At 44.1% G+C, this 16,341-nt stretch overlaps 1 protein-coding gene across 1 annotated transcript in view; it reads right to left on the minus strand.

The window, feature by feature from the left end:
* Positions 1-14,071, minus strand: part of CCDC170 (coiled-coil domain containing 170) — a 91,255-nt gene extending 77,184 nt beyond the window's left edge. Inside the window, 1 exon segment of the mRNA XM_032650985.1 lies at positions 13,997-14,071. Within this exon segment, the coding sequence (XP_032506876.1) occupies positions 13,997-14,071 (75 nt within the window).
* Between the last annotated feature and the right edge of the window lie 2,270 nt (positions 14,072-16,341).

Genomic DNA, 16,341 nt, shown 5'->3' on the forward strand with positions numbered 1-16,341 from the left:
AGCGGCCATGGCTCACGGGCCCAGCCGCTCCACGGCATGTGGGATCTTCCCGCACCGGGGCACGAACCCGTGTTCCCTGCATCGGCAGGCGGACTCTCAACCCCTGTGCCACCAGGGAAGCCCGCTGCATTGTCCTTTGTGGTGGACTACAAACCCATTGGTTCTCACAACCTCCTCAAGCATGGAAGGACTCAGCAAAGTACCCTGTGTATTAATTAAGGTTCTCCAGAGAAACAGAGCCAACAGAATGTAGGTGGATAGATAGATAGATAGATAGATAGATAGATAGATAGACAGATAGATTTACTTTCAGGAATTGGCTCACATGATTGCAGGGACTGACAAGTCTGAAATCTGCACAGTGAGCTGGCAGCCCGGAAACCCAGGGAAGAGTTGATGTGGCTGTTTGAGTCCAAAGACAGTTTGGAGGCAGAATTCTCTCTTCCTTGTGGATCTCAGTCTTTTCTCCCAGGCCTTCAACAGACTAGGGGAGGCCCACCCACATTATGGAGGCTAATCTGCTTTACTCAAATCTACTGACCTAAATCTTAATCTCACCTAAAAAATACCTTCAACAGTGAAATATAGGCTGGTTTTTGGCTATATATCCTAGCCTAGCCAAGTTGACACACAGAAGTAACCATGACTGGGCTTCCCTGGTGGCGCAGTGGTTGAGAGTCCGCCTGCCGATGCAGGGGACACGGGTTCATGCCCCGGTCCGGGAAGATCCCACATGCCGTGGAGCGGCTGGGCCCGTGAGCCATGGCCGCTGAGCCTGCGCGTCCGGAGCCTGTGCTCCGCAACGGGAGAGGCCACAGCAGCGAGAGGCCCGCGTACTGCAAAAAAAAATAATAAATAAATAAATAAAATAACAAAGAGGTAACCATTACTTTGCTGTACATGTGAAACTAACACAACATTGTAACTTAAGTATACTTCAAAAAAAAAAAAGTAACCATTATACCCTGTATTTTCAAAAAATATACGATCTTGAGGTTGCTACCAGGCTGTTACACAAAGTTACAATGATCTTCATGCAAATATCACTGCCAGACTAGAGAAGAAATAAATTGTCTCAAGGTCAAAATAATGTGAAACAAAACTGTATCACCTGTGTCTTGAACAAACCTAGCCTTGTAAACTTGAATAAATCTGAATATTTTGATTTTGTTTTTAAGTAAATGTCAGCCTGCCCATTTGCCTTTATGAACAGAAGTGTAAGCATTCTTCTTTACCCAAATAGCATGGTTTTGAAGCCAGGGGCCAGAAATGGCCTTAAAATACTTAGTTAATTACATCAGAAAGGAACGTTTAACAGCCAGTATGGACAAAACCATAATCATTGTTTTTGGCAGCTATTCTCAAAATTCAAACTGTCAATTCTAAATAAATCCAGGCTCCAACACATGGGAAAAGGAGAACTGGAGGGAGACACGACCAGTGCTTAGATGATGCCGGCCCTAGTGCGACCTAACACCTGCCATGAGTGGTGCAGGCTGCGGGCGCTAATGAAGACCCCAGCTAATGCCCTTGCTTCCCAGGATGTGGCCCTGGAGTGGAAGCCTCTCACAACAGCCCTACAGGCAGGAAGCTCCCGGGCATAGAATGAATGGCGATGACCGAGCATTGTGCCCACTGGGAAGCCCCCCCACCAGCACCCACTCCTCAGGTAAGGAGGGGAAACCATACACTGGTTTCCCTGACACGGAGACACTATTTTTTTAATTTATTTTTTAATTATTTTTTATTGGAGTATGGTCGCTTTACAATGTTGTGTTAGCCTCCACTGCACAACAAAATGAATCAGCCATACACATACAGGTATCCCCTCCCTTTTGGATAGACAACTGATGGGAACATATGGTATAGCCCAGGGAACTCTACCTAATGCACTGTGGTGACCTATATACATTATTGATACTATGTATAAAATAGCTAACTAATGAGAACCTACTGTAGAGCACAGGGAACTCTACTCAATGCTCCGTGGTGACCTAAATGGGAAGGAAGTCCATTTTCCAAGTAAAGCAAAAAGGTAGACGTAGATAAGACAACAGACTTAAGGGACTTGGGATGGAAATAAAGAGCGTACAGCATGGCTGAACATTCAGAGCCAGGGCAAAGTTAAGGATCTCAGTAGAAACTGCTGTCCAAGTCCATGAGGGAAGTCAGGGCCAAAGGGAACAGAGGATGGTGCTCAGCCCAATGCTCCACCCCACCTTCAGTGCCAAGAAACTCATAACCAACTCCACTCCCACTTGCAAAGACTTAGTTCATCTAAGGGGAAAGGGAATGAGGAAAACAAATGGAATAAGTTTCCTTGAACTGACAAAATGGCATTTTTCTTCTAAAGAGAATAGCCTCTGCTGAGCTAAGCGGAGCTGTTATAAAATGTTACAAAATGTTTGCACCTGGGCTTCCCTGGTGGCGCAGTGGTTGAGAGTCCGCCTGCCGATGCAGGGGACACGGGTTCGTGCCCCGGTCTGGGAAGATCCCACATGCCGCGGAGCGGCTGGGCCCGTGAGCCATGGCCGCTGAGCCTGCGCGTCCGGAGCCTATCCTCCGCAACGGGAGAGGCCACAACAGTGAGAGGCCCGCGTAACGCATAAAAAAAAAAAAAAAAAAAAAAAAAAAAAAAATGTTTGCACCTAAGTTACATCGTCTCTAAACCTTATACTCACTGTGTACGTCGTAACTGAACTTCAGTCACTCACCAAAAGAGCTATCCATCACGGCTAAATACATAAAGAAAACCGATACATAAGCAGAAGAGTAACAGGAACAAGTTAATGAATCACTTCAGGTTCTACAAGTTAGAGTGGCAGAAAGTTTATTTCTCCAGAGAAGTGACTTCGCTAAGGTACAGCTTAATACACTTCAGCCTCTAGGGATAAATGTTATGAGGAAACTGCATATGAAGAAAGTTGTGCAATTAAAGACAATGTCCATCATGTTCCATCGTAGTTACACTTCATGTTTATTTGAAAGACCTCTGTGGTGTGAGTTCTGAGCACCAGTGGTTGTACTAACTTTAGCAAAGGCCGACTATTAGTCAGCCCCCGCTGTTGTAACAAAATACCTCAGATGGGTGGCTTCAACAACACATTTATTCCCTCACAGTTCTGGAGGCTGGGAAGCCCCAAATCAAGGTGCCACACAATTCAGATCCTCCTGAGAGCTCTCTTCCTGGCTTGCAGATGGCCACCTTCTCACTGTGTCCTCACATGGCAGAAAGAGTTCTAGTCTTTCCTCTTCTTATAAGGACATTAATCCCATCGTGGGGGTCCCACCTGCATGACCTCATCTAGACCTAATTACTTCCCAAAGGCCCCACCTCCTAACACTATCATATTGGGGTTAGGATTTCAACGTGCAAACCTGTGGAGGACACCAACATTCCATCCACAACAGACTGCACGCTGAATTTCATGGAGTGCGAACAGGTTAAGTCCGAAGTGCAGGCAGCGGAAGGGCACTGGGGGTGCAGGCAGCCAATCCACGTTCTGTTCATCAATTAATCACCCCGAGTTCTCCCTACTTCCTAATCCGTATCCCTAACTGGCAATTCCAAGCATGGAACCTTCCAGAGGTCCCTGGGAAGAACAATTCCACCTCCACTGCTATCTTCTCCTATGCCATTTATTCACCAGCATGACGCCACTGCCTTTGTATTTTCTAGAATGGTTAAAAAAATTAAAAATTTTTGGTCTTATTCCCAACAGTGCTGGAGAATGATTCTATTACCTACTTTTTCTCCTCTTTTAATGGGGTTTAGAGAAGCAGAGGACATAAACACATGTACTCAAGTCCAGAATCTTGAGCAAAAAGCCCAGATCAGCTATTAATAATCCCATTTTCACAAAGAGCACACTGAGGCCTGAAGGGTTAAGCAACGTTTTCAAATGGTGGGGCTGACGTACACAGGATCTTCTAACTTACTGTCTTATACATAGTTCTTTATAAGCCCCCTCAAATTATTTGGGAAGTGATGGTTAGTTTATCAATAGTTCCTAGAAAATGTAAGGTGGAAATTAACCTTAAAACATCCAGAAACCAGACCTAGAGAAAGTGAGGAATGAGCTCAGGACAACAAAATCAACTCATTTCAGAGTCAACAAGATCCAGGGTTCTTGACTCCCTGTGGCTAATACTCTTTTTAGGCCAACAGACGTTTGCTCAATAGATGACTGAGTTGACAAGCAAACGATTTTCTTATGAGGTGCCCATAATAGGGAGAATTTGTTCCCTTCATTTGTTCCTCTCAGTTTCCCTGGTCTGCTTATCCTCAACCATCACATGGTAAATTTCACTGTGAATTTAAAAATCCTTCTCGCTCTCTCCTTAGAAAACCTCTTATTTCTCTGGCCTTCCTTTATTCATAACTTCAAGAACCATCTAAACGGTGATGAGCCCCATCTACCAGACGATCCCCAGCCCAAACCTGTCTTTTGGGCTCAGGATCTACCCAGCTAACCGCCTTCTGGATATAACGTGTAAAACAGACAGACCCTTCACACCCAACACGTCTCCAGCTGAGCTCATGCTATTTTCCCCCAATTTTTTCTTTCCCCATCTCGGTGAATGGCACCACACATCCACCCAGTTCCTCCAGCCAGAAACCTGTGCTTTACAATCTCTCCCTCCCAGTTCCAATGCCTCTGTCTTGTTGACTCTCACCCCCAAACAACGACTCACCCTCAACCTCCTCGTCCACCACCCAAGTCTCGGTTACCATAACAGCCGGCACACAGTCTCCCCGACGTCAGATTTATTCCCCACCCTCACCACTCACCTAGCCTCTAGTCCATTTATAGCCAGAGTGATCTTTTCAAAATGTAGACGTGCTCAATATTCCCAAGGCTTGAAATTCTCCAGGGACTTCCCCTTGGCCTCGGGACAAAATCCAAACTCCTGGGCTTCCCTGGTGGTGCAGTGGTTGGGAGTCCGCCTGCCGATGCAGGGGACGCGGGTTCGCACCCCGGTCCGGGAGGATCCCACGTGCCGCGGAGCGTCTGGGCCCGTGAGCCACGGCCGCTGAGCCTGCGCGTCCGGAGCCTGTGCTCCGCAACGGAAGAGGCCACAACAGTGAGAGGCCCGCGTACCGCAAAAAAAAAAAGAAAAAAAGAAAATCCAAACTCCTATGGAGTCCCGCATAACCTGACCCCTGCCTACCTCACCGGCTTCATCTCCCACTACCCTTCCCACCTCACGGTCTCTCCCAACTACTCTCCCGCCCCAGTGGCTTCCACGGTTGCCTGAACGGACTTTGCTTCTTCCCATTCCCCACGGTGTGCGGTGGAGAAAACTTATCCAGCACTCCCAGCCCCGATCCTTTGCCTAGCTAACTCCTACTCACCTCCCAGAGCTCAGCTGAAATTTCACTTGCTGGGGGAAGACCGCCCCCAGCACCAAGTCCAGGGGACACTTTCACTCCTTACCTGACCTGACCTCCCTCTGGTACTTGCCACGCAAAGGACACCCTCCTTGACCTCTCCGGACTCACACCCCCCGCGCCACCACTCTCCCAGGCAGCTCCCCTTTTCTCTGACGCACCTGGTCCTCCTCTGCCAGTGCCTCCTGTAGCTCATCGTCCTCCACCCACTCCAGCCATGCTTGCCTTCTTCCTTTTTTCAAACTGTTACTTATCACCCCATTTATTATTTACTTCACTATACTGTGAGCTCGATAGTTAGAAACAGCCTCTTCTACTTAGTATCCCGATTTATTACAGGCACGTACTCTCTTTAAAGTCTTATTTCAGTCTTACAGGAAAGTTACAAGAATAATCAAGTATATGCTTCGCTTAGATTCATCAGCTGTGAGAACATTTTGTCACATTTGACTTATTCCTTTCTCTCTGTACATTACAATCACGATAGCCAAATCATCTGGGAGTACTTTGCAGACATCGTAGCCTTTAACCCCTAAATACTTCATCATGTATCTCCTAAGAACAAGGACATTCTTATGGATACAGCTGTCAGATTCAAGAAATTTAACTATGATACCGTATTATTCACCAGTTATCTCGATAATGTTCCTTAGAGCAACTATAAATGTGTGGCATGTATTGTCAGGTATCTTTAGACTGTTTAATCCAGTTCTTGGCCTTCCTTTCTCTTTCATAACATCAATAACGGGATAAACTGACATATGGCTCCTGACATGAAGCACTGAGAAGTAAACAACATGTCTCATATAGAATCACCATAAATGCCAAAAGTGATTAACTTGAATATAAGGATGAGGAAACATGAGGCATACCCAAACTGAGGGACATGCTACAAACAGTACTTTTTTTTTTTTTTTTTCGCGGTACGCGGGCCTCTCACTGTTGTGGCCTCTCCTATTGCGGAGCACAGGCTCTGGACGCGCAGGCCCACTGGCCACGGCTCACGGGCCCAGCCGCTCTGCGGCATGTGGGGATCTTCCCGGACCGGGGCACGAACCCGTGTCCCCCGCATCAGGAGGCAGACTCTCAACCACTGCACCACCAGGGAAGCCCAAACTGTACTCTTTTTAAACACATTGCCCCTAAGGGCCTGTAGTTGCCCTTGTTATTTCTGAGAACACTCCCTCCCATCATCACCGACAACTCCGCACAGATGGCTTCTCCTTGGAGAGCCCCCCGGACCCACTCCATCCCCATCCCCACCCCAGTCAACCTCCATCCTGCTATCCCACTTCACTGCCTTTTCGAAGCATTTAACACACTTTGAAATTACTTTGTTTATCTATTTGTTTTCTTTTGTTATCTATTTCCCCCACTAAAATATAACTTTTATGAGTAGTGGGACCTTATCTAAAACAGTGCCTGCTTTAGACTAAGCCCTTACTTTTTAACTGCTGAAGGAAAGAATTTCCATATCTTTGGTGCCCTAAGACTCAAAGAACATTCGCCACATGGGTGACTCATGCAATGTATGATTCACCAAGCAGAATTTTTCTGGTTCAGGTTACCTCCCAAGTTCTCATTTTTGCTTACTCCAAATATTCACAAAATTTCAACACCAAGACCTTCCTTTTTTTTTTTTTTTTTTTTGGCGGTACGCGGGCCTCTCACTGCTGCGGCCTCTCCCGTTGTGGAGCACAGGCTCCGGATGCGCAGGCTCAGCAGCCATAGCCCACGGGCCCAGCCGCTCCACGGCATGTGGGATCTTCCCACACCGGGGCGCGAACCCTCATCCCCTGCATCGGCAGGCGGACTCTCAACCACTGCGCCACCAGGGAAGCCCAAGACCTTCCTTTTTGATTCTCCACTCTACCCATTTCATTTACCCTTAAGTAGAAAAGACTTAGGAAAATGTGATAATTATAGTCAGTTCTTAATATTGTTCCCCTTTGCACTGACGTTGAGATTAGATGATGATGACCTGGAAATGCTGAAAAATACATTTCTGTACAAAGCTAACAGGGAAGGTCCAGGAGGGACAGCACAAGGGTAAATTCAGTCAACAGAAAGGAAGTTATTTCAGTTACTCAGAAATAAAATTCACATACTTCCTTTTATTAGCAATATTTAAAATATTTTATTCAAGCATATCTAAACATGTAGAGATAGAAGCCATAATCAATAGCGGTGCTGGTATCAGTAAGAGAAAGAGTGCAGTGTCACTGGTCCACCTCAGCAATGCTTTGAACTTCTCTGACTTACATCAAAGTCACCAAGGCGCCGATTTCAAAGGAAAAAAATTGGAAGCGAAACAAAGAAAAAACGAAATCTTGGGTAAATAACCTAGCATAAATAATTCCTAGTACAGCAAATGTTACTCCCTTTTTAAATTAATATTTTTAATTGTCCTTGAACACAGAAAAAGTAAGTCTTTGTAATGAGTCAACTTAAGTACAAACCAAGAAGCACTCACTATTGTTTCAAATACACTACCCATTACATTTGGCAACATTGAGTAAAGATACACACGACCTTTTTAAAGTATGAAAGGAAAAACCTGCTCTCTGTTTGGGGTTCAAAAAGGTTTCTCCTACCTGTTCTTTGAATGCTTTCCCTCATGCTGCATTCTAAAGCCAGGTGGTCAAAGAATAATTAGATACCAAGAGAAATTAAGTGTTACAGTTAAAATAAAGTTGGATATACAAATGAATTAACTGGTTATCGTTCTTTTGTTTTAGCTTTTTATTCTGAAGTAATTTTAGACCCAGAAAAAAAGTTGCAAAATTAGAACAGAGATTCTGTTTACCCTTTACCCAGCTTCCCCTAATGTTAATTACATAACTGAAGTCTGCTAAAACCAGGAAATCAACATTGATGCAATACTATTAACTAAACTACAGATCTCATTCAAATTTCACCAGTTTTCTAATAATGCCCTTTTTATGGTCCAGGAGTCATCTCAGGCTCCCACAGGGCATCTAGCTGTCATGCCTCCTTAGTCTCTGCCAATCATGACCTTGACACTTTTGAAAAGTACTGGCCAATTATTTTGCAGAAAATCCTTCAAGGTGGGTTTGTCTAATGTTTTCTCATGATCAGATTGTTATGATTTATTTTTGATAGTATAAAGCTCTTTTTTATTTGAAACAAGGGAAAACATTTAGTTACTTATCTAGTTCAATCCCTACCAATAGAGTACACTTTCTAGGAGTTTGTCCAATTGATTGTTTCATAGTCTAAAGGTATTTATTCCCTTGGGCAAGGAGAAAAAGTCATCCTGTTAACTTTTACAGCCATATCCCAAATATTTTATATACTTTTCTTCTTCTTTATAATGACTTAACCAAGTTTGTATTTTTAGCTTTTTAAATAGTTCCCTTACCAAATTTTTGTCTGGTGTATCTCTCAAATACTAACAGAGGTATGTTAAAAGTGTTCTACTGTAGTTGTGGATTTGTTTATATCTCCTTATAGATTTTTGCTTCTGTCAATTTTTGTTTTATATATTTTGAGGCCATTTAATTAGATGCATACACATTTAGAATTGTTAAAGTTCCTGATGAATAAAAATTTTTATTATTATGTGATAGTGATATAATTTGTGTTATTATTGTGACTTTGTTTACCTCCAGTAATGCTTTTTTGCCTTAAAACTATTCTGTATAATATTATTATGCCTAATAAGCTTTCTCTTGCTTATTATGTGTCTGGTAAATCTTTTCATACACTTTGCTTTCAACTTTTCCAATACTTTTGTTTATATGTGTCTTTCATAAATAGCATATACCTGGATTTTTAAAAAATTCAATGTGACAGTTTTGTTGGTTAACTGAGCATTTAGTCCATTTATATTTATTGTAATTACTGGTACATTTGTATTTCTTTTCATCATCTTTTTTTTCTTAGCTTTTTCTGTTTCTTTTTCTCTCCCTTCTTACCTTTTTGGGGAAGCTTTAGGGTTGTTGTTGCTTTTTTCTTTATATCTAGAATAGGAGGCTTCTGACTTAAGTTCATATGAAGATGTGATTAGAGTCAGATCTTTTCTTAAAGTGGATTAAAAGGAGAAAACCAAAAAGAACAGAGCAAATCAGAAGAGAGAGGAAATGGCTCTTTAAAAGGTGGGAAATAGGGACTTCCCTGGCAGTCCAGTGGTTAAGACTCCATGCTTCCACTGCAGGGGACACCGGTTCGATCCCTGGTTGGGGAACTAAGATCCCGCATGCCACACAGTGCAGCCAAAAAAAAAAGAAAAAAAAAGTGGAAATAGATACTACCTCACACCTAGAAGGATGGCTATGAGAGAGAGAGGGAGGGAGAGAGAGAGAGAGAGGAGGGAGGGAGGGAGGGAGGAAGGAAGGAAGGGAAGGGAAAATACAAGTGCGGACAAGGATATGGAGAAACTGGAACATTTGTGCAATGCTAATGAGAAGTTAAAATGGTGTATCCACTAAAACAATATGGCAGTTCCTCAAAAAATTAAAAATTGAATTACCAAATAATCCAGCAATTCCAATTCTTATACCCAAAAGAATTGAAAGCAAGGTCTTGAGGAGATATTTGTACACCCATGATCATAGTAGCATTATTAACAGTAAAACAGTCCAAGTGTCCTTGTACCAATGAATGAATAAACAAAACCTGGTATATACATACAGTGGAGTGTCGTTCAGCCTTAAAAAGGGAGGAAATCCTAACGCGCGTTGCAACACGGATGAACCTGGAGGGCATGATACTAAGTAAAGCAAACCAGCCACAGAAGGACAGATGCTGTATGATTCCACTTATATGAGCTGACTAGAGTGGTCAAATTCAGACACAGAAAATAGAATGGCGGTTGCCAGGAGCTGGGGTGACGAGGGAATGGGGAGTTATTGCTTAGTGGGTACAGAATGTCAGTTTTGCAAAATGAGAAGAGTTTCAGGGATAGATGGTGGCGACAGTTGCACAGTCATGTGACTGTACTTAAGGCCACCGAACTGTGCACTTAAATATTAAGATGGTAAATTTTATATGTATTTTACCACAATTTTTTTGAAGTTTGAAATGGTGGGGAAATAAGGGAAAAGTGACTTGACTTCCTTCATAATTATACATGACCAGCTCTATGTCCTTTACTTTAAGGAAATATAGCTGTTGATTTACATTCGCTTCTCAAAACAACCCCATCAGACAGCAATTCTAATTAACCCTTGTTTTACAGAGAGGAATGGAACTTGCTCAAATCCCCAACAATGGTATATACTGGAGCCATAACTTTGGTTCAGGTCTTCCAAATACATGAAAACACTGACACAGCAAAGTAGCTCCATGTTTGTGGCCTCTGTGTCCAAACCCAAGCACTTTTCACCAAATGAATGCTAGAGCTTTTTGCTGACTGATGATATAATTTGGTGACATTTTCCAGCTTCCATACCTTATTTCAGATGCATGGCAAAGTTACACTGCTCTGCTCAAAGTGACATCTGTCAATTTCCCCAAAGCATGTTTCTGTCTTCCACGCTTGAGCTGTGACACTTCAATTCACACAATATTGCTCTTAGTATTTGTCACTTTTCCTAGCCTAGTAAAGCTCTGCTGATGATAAGGGGTAAATCCAACTTGAGAAAAATGCAACATTAGATTTGGTGCAGGGATGATACTACAAATGACACAGTCTTGTTATGGGTTATTGTAGACTCTTGATTTTTCATTGACACCAGGGACTGTGTCAGATTCATTTCTGTATCCTCATTCCCTCACACAGATCCTCAGTAACTGATTGCTGATGTGGTCCTGAGGTAAGGATGGAGGTGTCAGGGGTGGTGGCAGTGGTGTTGATGTACGGCAATCTCACAAGTTATAAAGACTAATAATAGCTAATAGATAAAATAGATAAACAACAACAAGGACCTACTGTGGAGCACAGGGAACTCTACTCAATATCCTGTAATAAGCCATAATGGAAAAGAATCTGAAAAATTATACATTATATATATATAAATAACTGAATCACTTTGCTGTACACCTGAAACTAATACAACATTGTAAATCAACTCTACTTCAATTAAAAAAAAAGAAAAAGGAAAGAATAAGAAGAGCGAATATGAAGAAGCATTTACTCTGTCACTCTGTTGGGAGCTTTACATATATGAACTGTGAATCCTCAAACCACACTATGTCATAAGCATTATGATCCCATGTTTCAGATGAAGAAACTGAAGTTCTGAGACATTAAGTAATTTTTTTGCCCAAGGTGTCACAGATAAGTGGTATACTCAGGACTGCTTGAACTCAAATATAATATCTCCGGTCCCTGCAGTATTCTACTTCCTCATACAATTGCATATTATCCCTGCTTTGTATTTTAATCAGTTTTTCAGTGTTATAATGGTGTGGTAGGAAAAGTACTAAACTTTCAAAGAAAAGATATTTAAGTTCCCGCTCCATTATTTGCTAATTGAGCAAGCTATATCATCTGTATAATGGGAAATTTCTGCCTTGCCTATCTGAGTTATAAGATTGTCTCAGATGAAGTATTTTGGAAACTGAAAAAACAATTATAATAAATGCTGGCCTTTTGCTTCTACTTTTATTCTCAATAAAATTTAGGTCTTTCAGGTCAATTAAAATCTTGGGCTTGGTGGATATTTTCCTTTATGTAGGTAGTGAAATTTATCCTAAAAATCTCAATATGGGGGCTTCCCTGGTGGCGCAGTGGTTAAGAATCCGCCTGCCGATGCAGGGGACACGGATTCGAGCGCTGGTCCAGGAAGATCCCATATGCCGCAGAGCAACTAAGCCCATGCACCACAACTACTGAGCCTGAGCTCTAGAGCCCACAAGCCACAACTACTGAGCCCGCATGCCGCAACTACTGAAGCCCGCGCACCTAGAGCCCGTGTTCCGCAACAAGAGAAGCCACTGCAATGAGAAGCCTGCACACCGCAGCAAAGAGTAGTCCCCGCTCACCACAACTAGAGAAAGCCCACGCGCAGCAACGAAGACCCAATGCAGCCAAAAAAAATAATAAATTTACTTTTAAAAAATCTCAATAAGATTACTCAAAATGATCACTTATTTATTACTAAAACTTACTTATTTTTCCACCTTTACAGTAGAAAACTCTGGCACATACCAACGGTTTGGAATATCACCAATAGTGGGACAAACTGACATCATGCACCTCTTGCTGTGACACACTGTGACACACCACTGATATAGTATTCCTACCAAAAATCTTATCATGAAAAACAATCAGATAAACCTATTCTGCAGAACAAATGACCTAGAGTCTGTAAAAATATCAGTATTACTGAACACAAAGAAATGCTGAGGAACTGTTCCAGGTTTACAGAGACTAAAGACACACAAGTAAATATAATGTGTGATCCTGAAATGAAAAAAAAAAATTGCAGTAAATGGCATTATTAGGACAACTGGCAAAATTTTAGCAGATAGTGTATAGTATAGAAAATACTATTACAACAATGCTAAACACCCTGAATTTGATCATTGCATTTTGGTTAGAGAATGCCCTTGTTCTTAGGAGATACACACTAGAGTATTTAGGGATGAAGGGCCATGAAGTTTGTGATTTACTTTCAATTTGTTCCCCAAACAAATATAAATAATATAAAAATTCTACATACTCATGCATGGGTTAATATTCTTAATTCACAGAGGATACCAAATAGGGATAAAATATGCAAATGTCCAGTGGAAGAAAAATTAATTTTATTTGTACAAGATGGTACTAGTTTTCCAAAGATATACCAGGAATCAGAAAAATCTAAATGTAGGTAAGGCACTATTGGGTCAGCTGTAAGGCAACAATCAAAGCTGCTGAATATTACAACTCCTACAGCATGTTGGAGAATCCACCCCATGTTTTGAATTGAAGAGTGTGCCCCAGGGATTTTTGTGGTCAGTACGGCTGGGCTGAGGACACCCTCTGGGGCTAGCAGTGCCACTGAACACAGTTCCCCCGTGTCTCTGGCAAGCACCCCTGACACACTCTATGCCTGGTGGGCCCCTGGTGCCAGGTCCAGAAGAGGACACTTAACCCAGGCTGAGCCTGAAAGTCCCCAGTGCCTAAGTACCTCCTGGGAGTAAATGAGTAAATGGAGCCAACGACAATCGAATTACTGTTTCTGGAGTGGCTGGCAACCAGGAGGCCAGCGACTTTGCCCAAGACTGGCATTAATCCTACCACCTCAGGCTTTGAAGAAACTGCTCTGAATCACGTCTTAGTAGCTAAGTAGTCTAAGTTAACTGCAAGAATGCTTTGCTCCGGGGCCGGGGAGGGTCTACAGGAGCCAGACACGCCGTTTTTAGAACTTAACCCATTTAAATGGCCAAGAGAAGCAAACTGGTACAACCTCAAAATTCAACAGCATTTCACAAACTCACGACTTGCCCCTAACTTCCTAAGATTAACCGGCCGCTGGCAAGTCCAGTCCCGTTCCGACTACGATCTCCCCACGCCATCGAGAGGAAAGTGTGCCGGCGAGGAGCGCCCAGCACAGCCGGGGCCGCGCAGCCGGGGCCGAGCATCCCCCGCGCCCTCCCGGGTGGAGACTGGCCGCCGGTGCCACCCACGCGCGCGGCCGCGGGCTGCTACGGTACCTCGGGCGCTGGCGACTTGACGCCGAAGGCGGCGCGGCGGGTGGGCTGCGGGCGCCAGCGGCCGGAGCAGCTCATGGCGGCCGGAGCCCCGCTGCGCGCTCGGACCCGCGGGCGGCGGGGAGCCAGGGGGCGCGGGAGCCGGCGGTGCGCGCGGTGCGTCTCCGCGGGCAACCAGTAAACACTGCGGCGAGGCCCGGACGCACGCTGCGCCCGCGAGACCCGGAACCCGGGCCTGGCTGCGAGCCGTCCGGGCCTCCGAGAAGCGCCCGGGGGCGCCGGACCGACCCCGTTTCTTCCGAGGGTGTCCCCCACAGTGCGCGGCGCAGCGGCCGAGCGGCCACATCCGGCCAGGATGAGGCTCACACACCCGCCGGAGCGACTGGGGACAGCGGGGCTGGAGGCTGGTCTTCACCGCGGGACTCCATCGCGAGCGCAGTTCCGGGTCTTGTCCTCAGGTCAGGGACAAGTGATAGCGAGGGGTCAGTATTGACAGGACTGGCGGCGTGCGCTGTCACGAAGGTGAATGAGCATTTATTTAGCGCCCACTGTGTGCCAAGTCTTCTGCGTCTTCCAGCGCCGGGCCGCTTGCTGGGTGTGCAATCCGAGCAGTGGCACAGGCCCTGCGCTCAGAAGGGCCTCACGCTTGGTTTAACTCCCTGCTGTCCCACTCTTGAAATTCTTAGTGATTTTTGAACAAAGGGTCCTACATTTGCCTTTTGTACTGGGGTCCACAAATCATGTAGCGTTCTCTCATTCAACCTTCTCAACAACCCTGCAGGGAAATATAAATATTAGTAATACTAGTGTTAGAACAGCCATAGCTTCTGGTTATAAAACACTTACATGTGTTCTTTCAAGAGCTTTTCTAACTGCTTTCCAACTAAGATTTCATTACTTAAAACAAGATTATGAAGTGGATATAAGAATGATCCATTTTTAAAGTGAGGAAACAATCACAGGGAAATGAAATAAATTGTCCAAGAGTATACAGCTGGTCAGCGGCAGAATGATGATCAGACCCCAGACCATAAGACTAAAAGCACAGAGAAGGTGAGTAACGTGCCTAAGGTCCCACTATTTGTAGCAAAACCTCAAACTGGAACCCACATTCATCTCACTTCAAGGCCCTTGATGGACCTCCCTGTGTGCTGTGCTAAAATTAAATGAACTCACAGATGTGGCAGCTTTTCTTAGATTCCATCCAACCATCCTACTCTGAGGACTTCTTGGCCTTGAGGATGGCTTTTGATTTTGTTTTATATTTATTTTATTTGTTTATTTGGTTGCGCCGGGTCTGGCTCCTTAGTTGTGGCATGCGAACTCAGTTGCGGCATGCATGTGGGATCTTGTTCCTTGACCAGTGATGGAACCCAGGCCCCCTGCACTGGGAGCACGGAGTCTTAACCACTGCGCCACCAGGGAAGTCCTTATGGCATTTGATTTTACAGTAACATTGCCACGTATCCAGTCCAGAATCACCTCCATGCTTTCACTTGAAGCAACATTAAAAAAAACAAAAAAGTCCTTAATGCAAATGAAAACTTTCAGAAATCTCCTATTAATAGTATAGTTTGTAGTAAACATGCTTTCAACTTGCAGTTTTTCCTTGCAGTAGAATCACTACACACTTGTCAATTTTTCTTTTTTTTTTAATTTTATTTATTTTTGGCTGCGCTGGGTCTTCGTTGCTGCATGCGGGCTTTCTCTAGTTGCGGTGAGCAGGGGCTACTCTTTGTTGCCGTGTGCGGGCTTCTCATTGCGGTGGCTTCTCTTGTTGTGGAGCATGGGCTCTAGCTGCGTGGGTTTCAGTAGTTGTGGCTCGCGGGCTCTAGAGCTCAGGCTCAGTAGTTGTGGCACACGGGCTTAGTTGCTCCACGGCATGTGGGATCCTCCCGGACCAGGGATTGAACCCATGTCCCCTACATTGGCAGGCGGATTCTTAACCACTGAGACACCAGGGAAGTCCCACTTGTCAAATTTTCAATGAAACGACACTGCCCGAGGAAACACAAAAGCTGATTGAAACCTCAAGTCACCTGGAAGAGAAACTGTCTGAAAATGTCCCTTCTCCATTAACTCCACGTCCAATTGTTGCAGAATTCAGTTTCATAAAGTCTAATTCTGGTCACTGTGGTCAAGCTTGTAACTCTTCTTCATGACACCAGAAGATATGAATTTACACAGTCTTTAAAAATCGGTGTTGGTGATGAATGTGTTAATTAAAGAGATGGGAGGAATCCTTTCAAAATATAACTTATATCAAATCACCACTATGCACACTTTTAATATCTTACAGTTTTGTCAGTTATACCTCTATAAAGCTGGGAAAAAAATGCACACAATAA

Source organism: Phocoena sinus, chromosome 12 (assembly GCF_008692025.1).
Source record: "Phocoena sinus isolate mPhoSin1 chromosome 12, mPhoSin1.pri, whole genome shotgun sequence".
NCBI lineage: Eukaryota > Metazoa > Chordata > Mammalia > Artiodactyla > Phocoenidae > Phocoena > Phocoena sinus.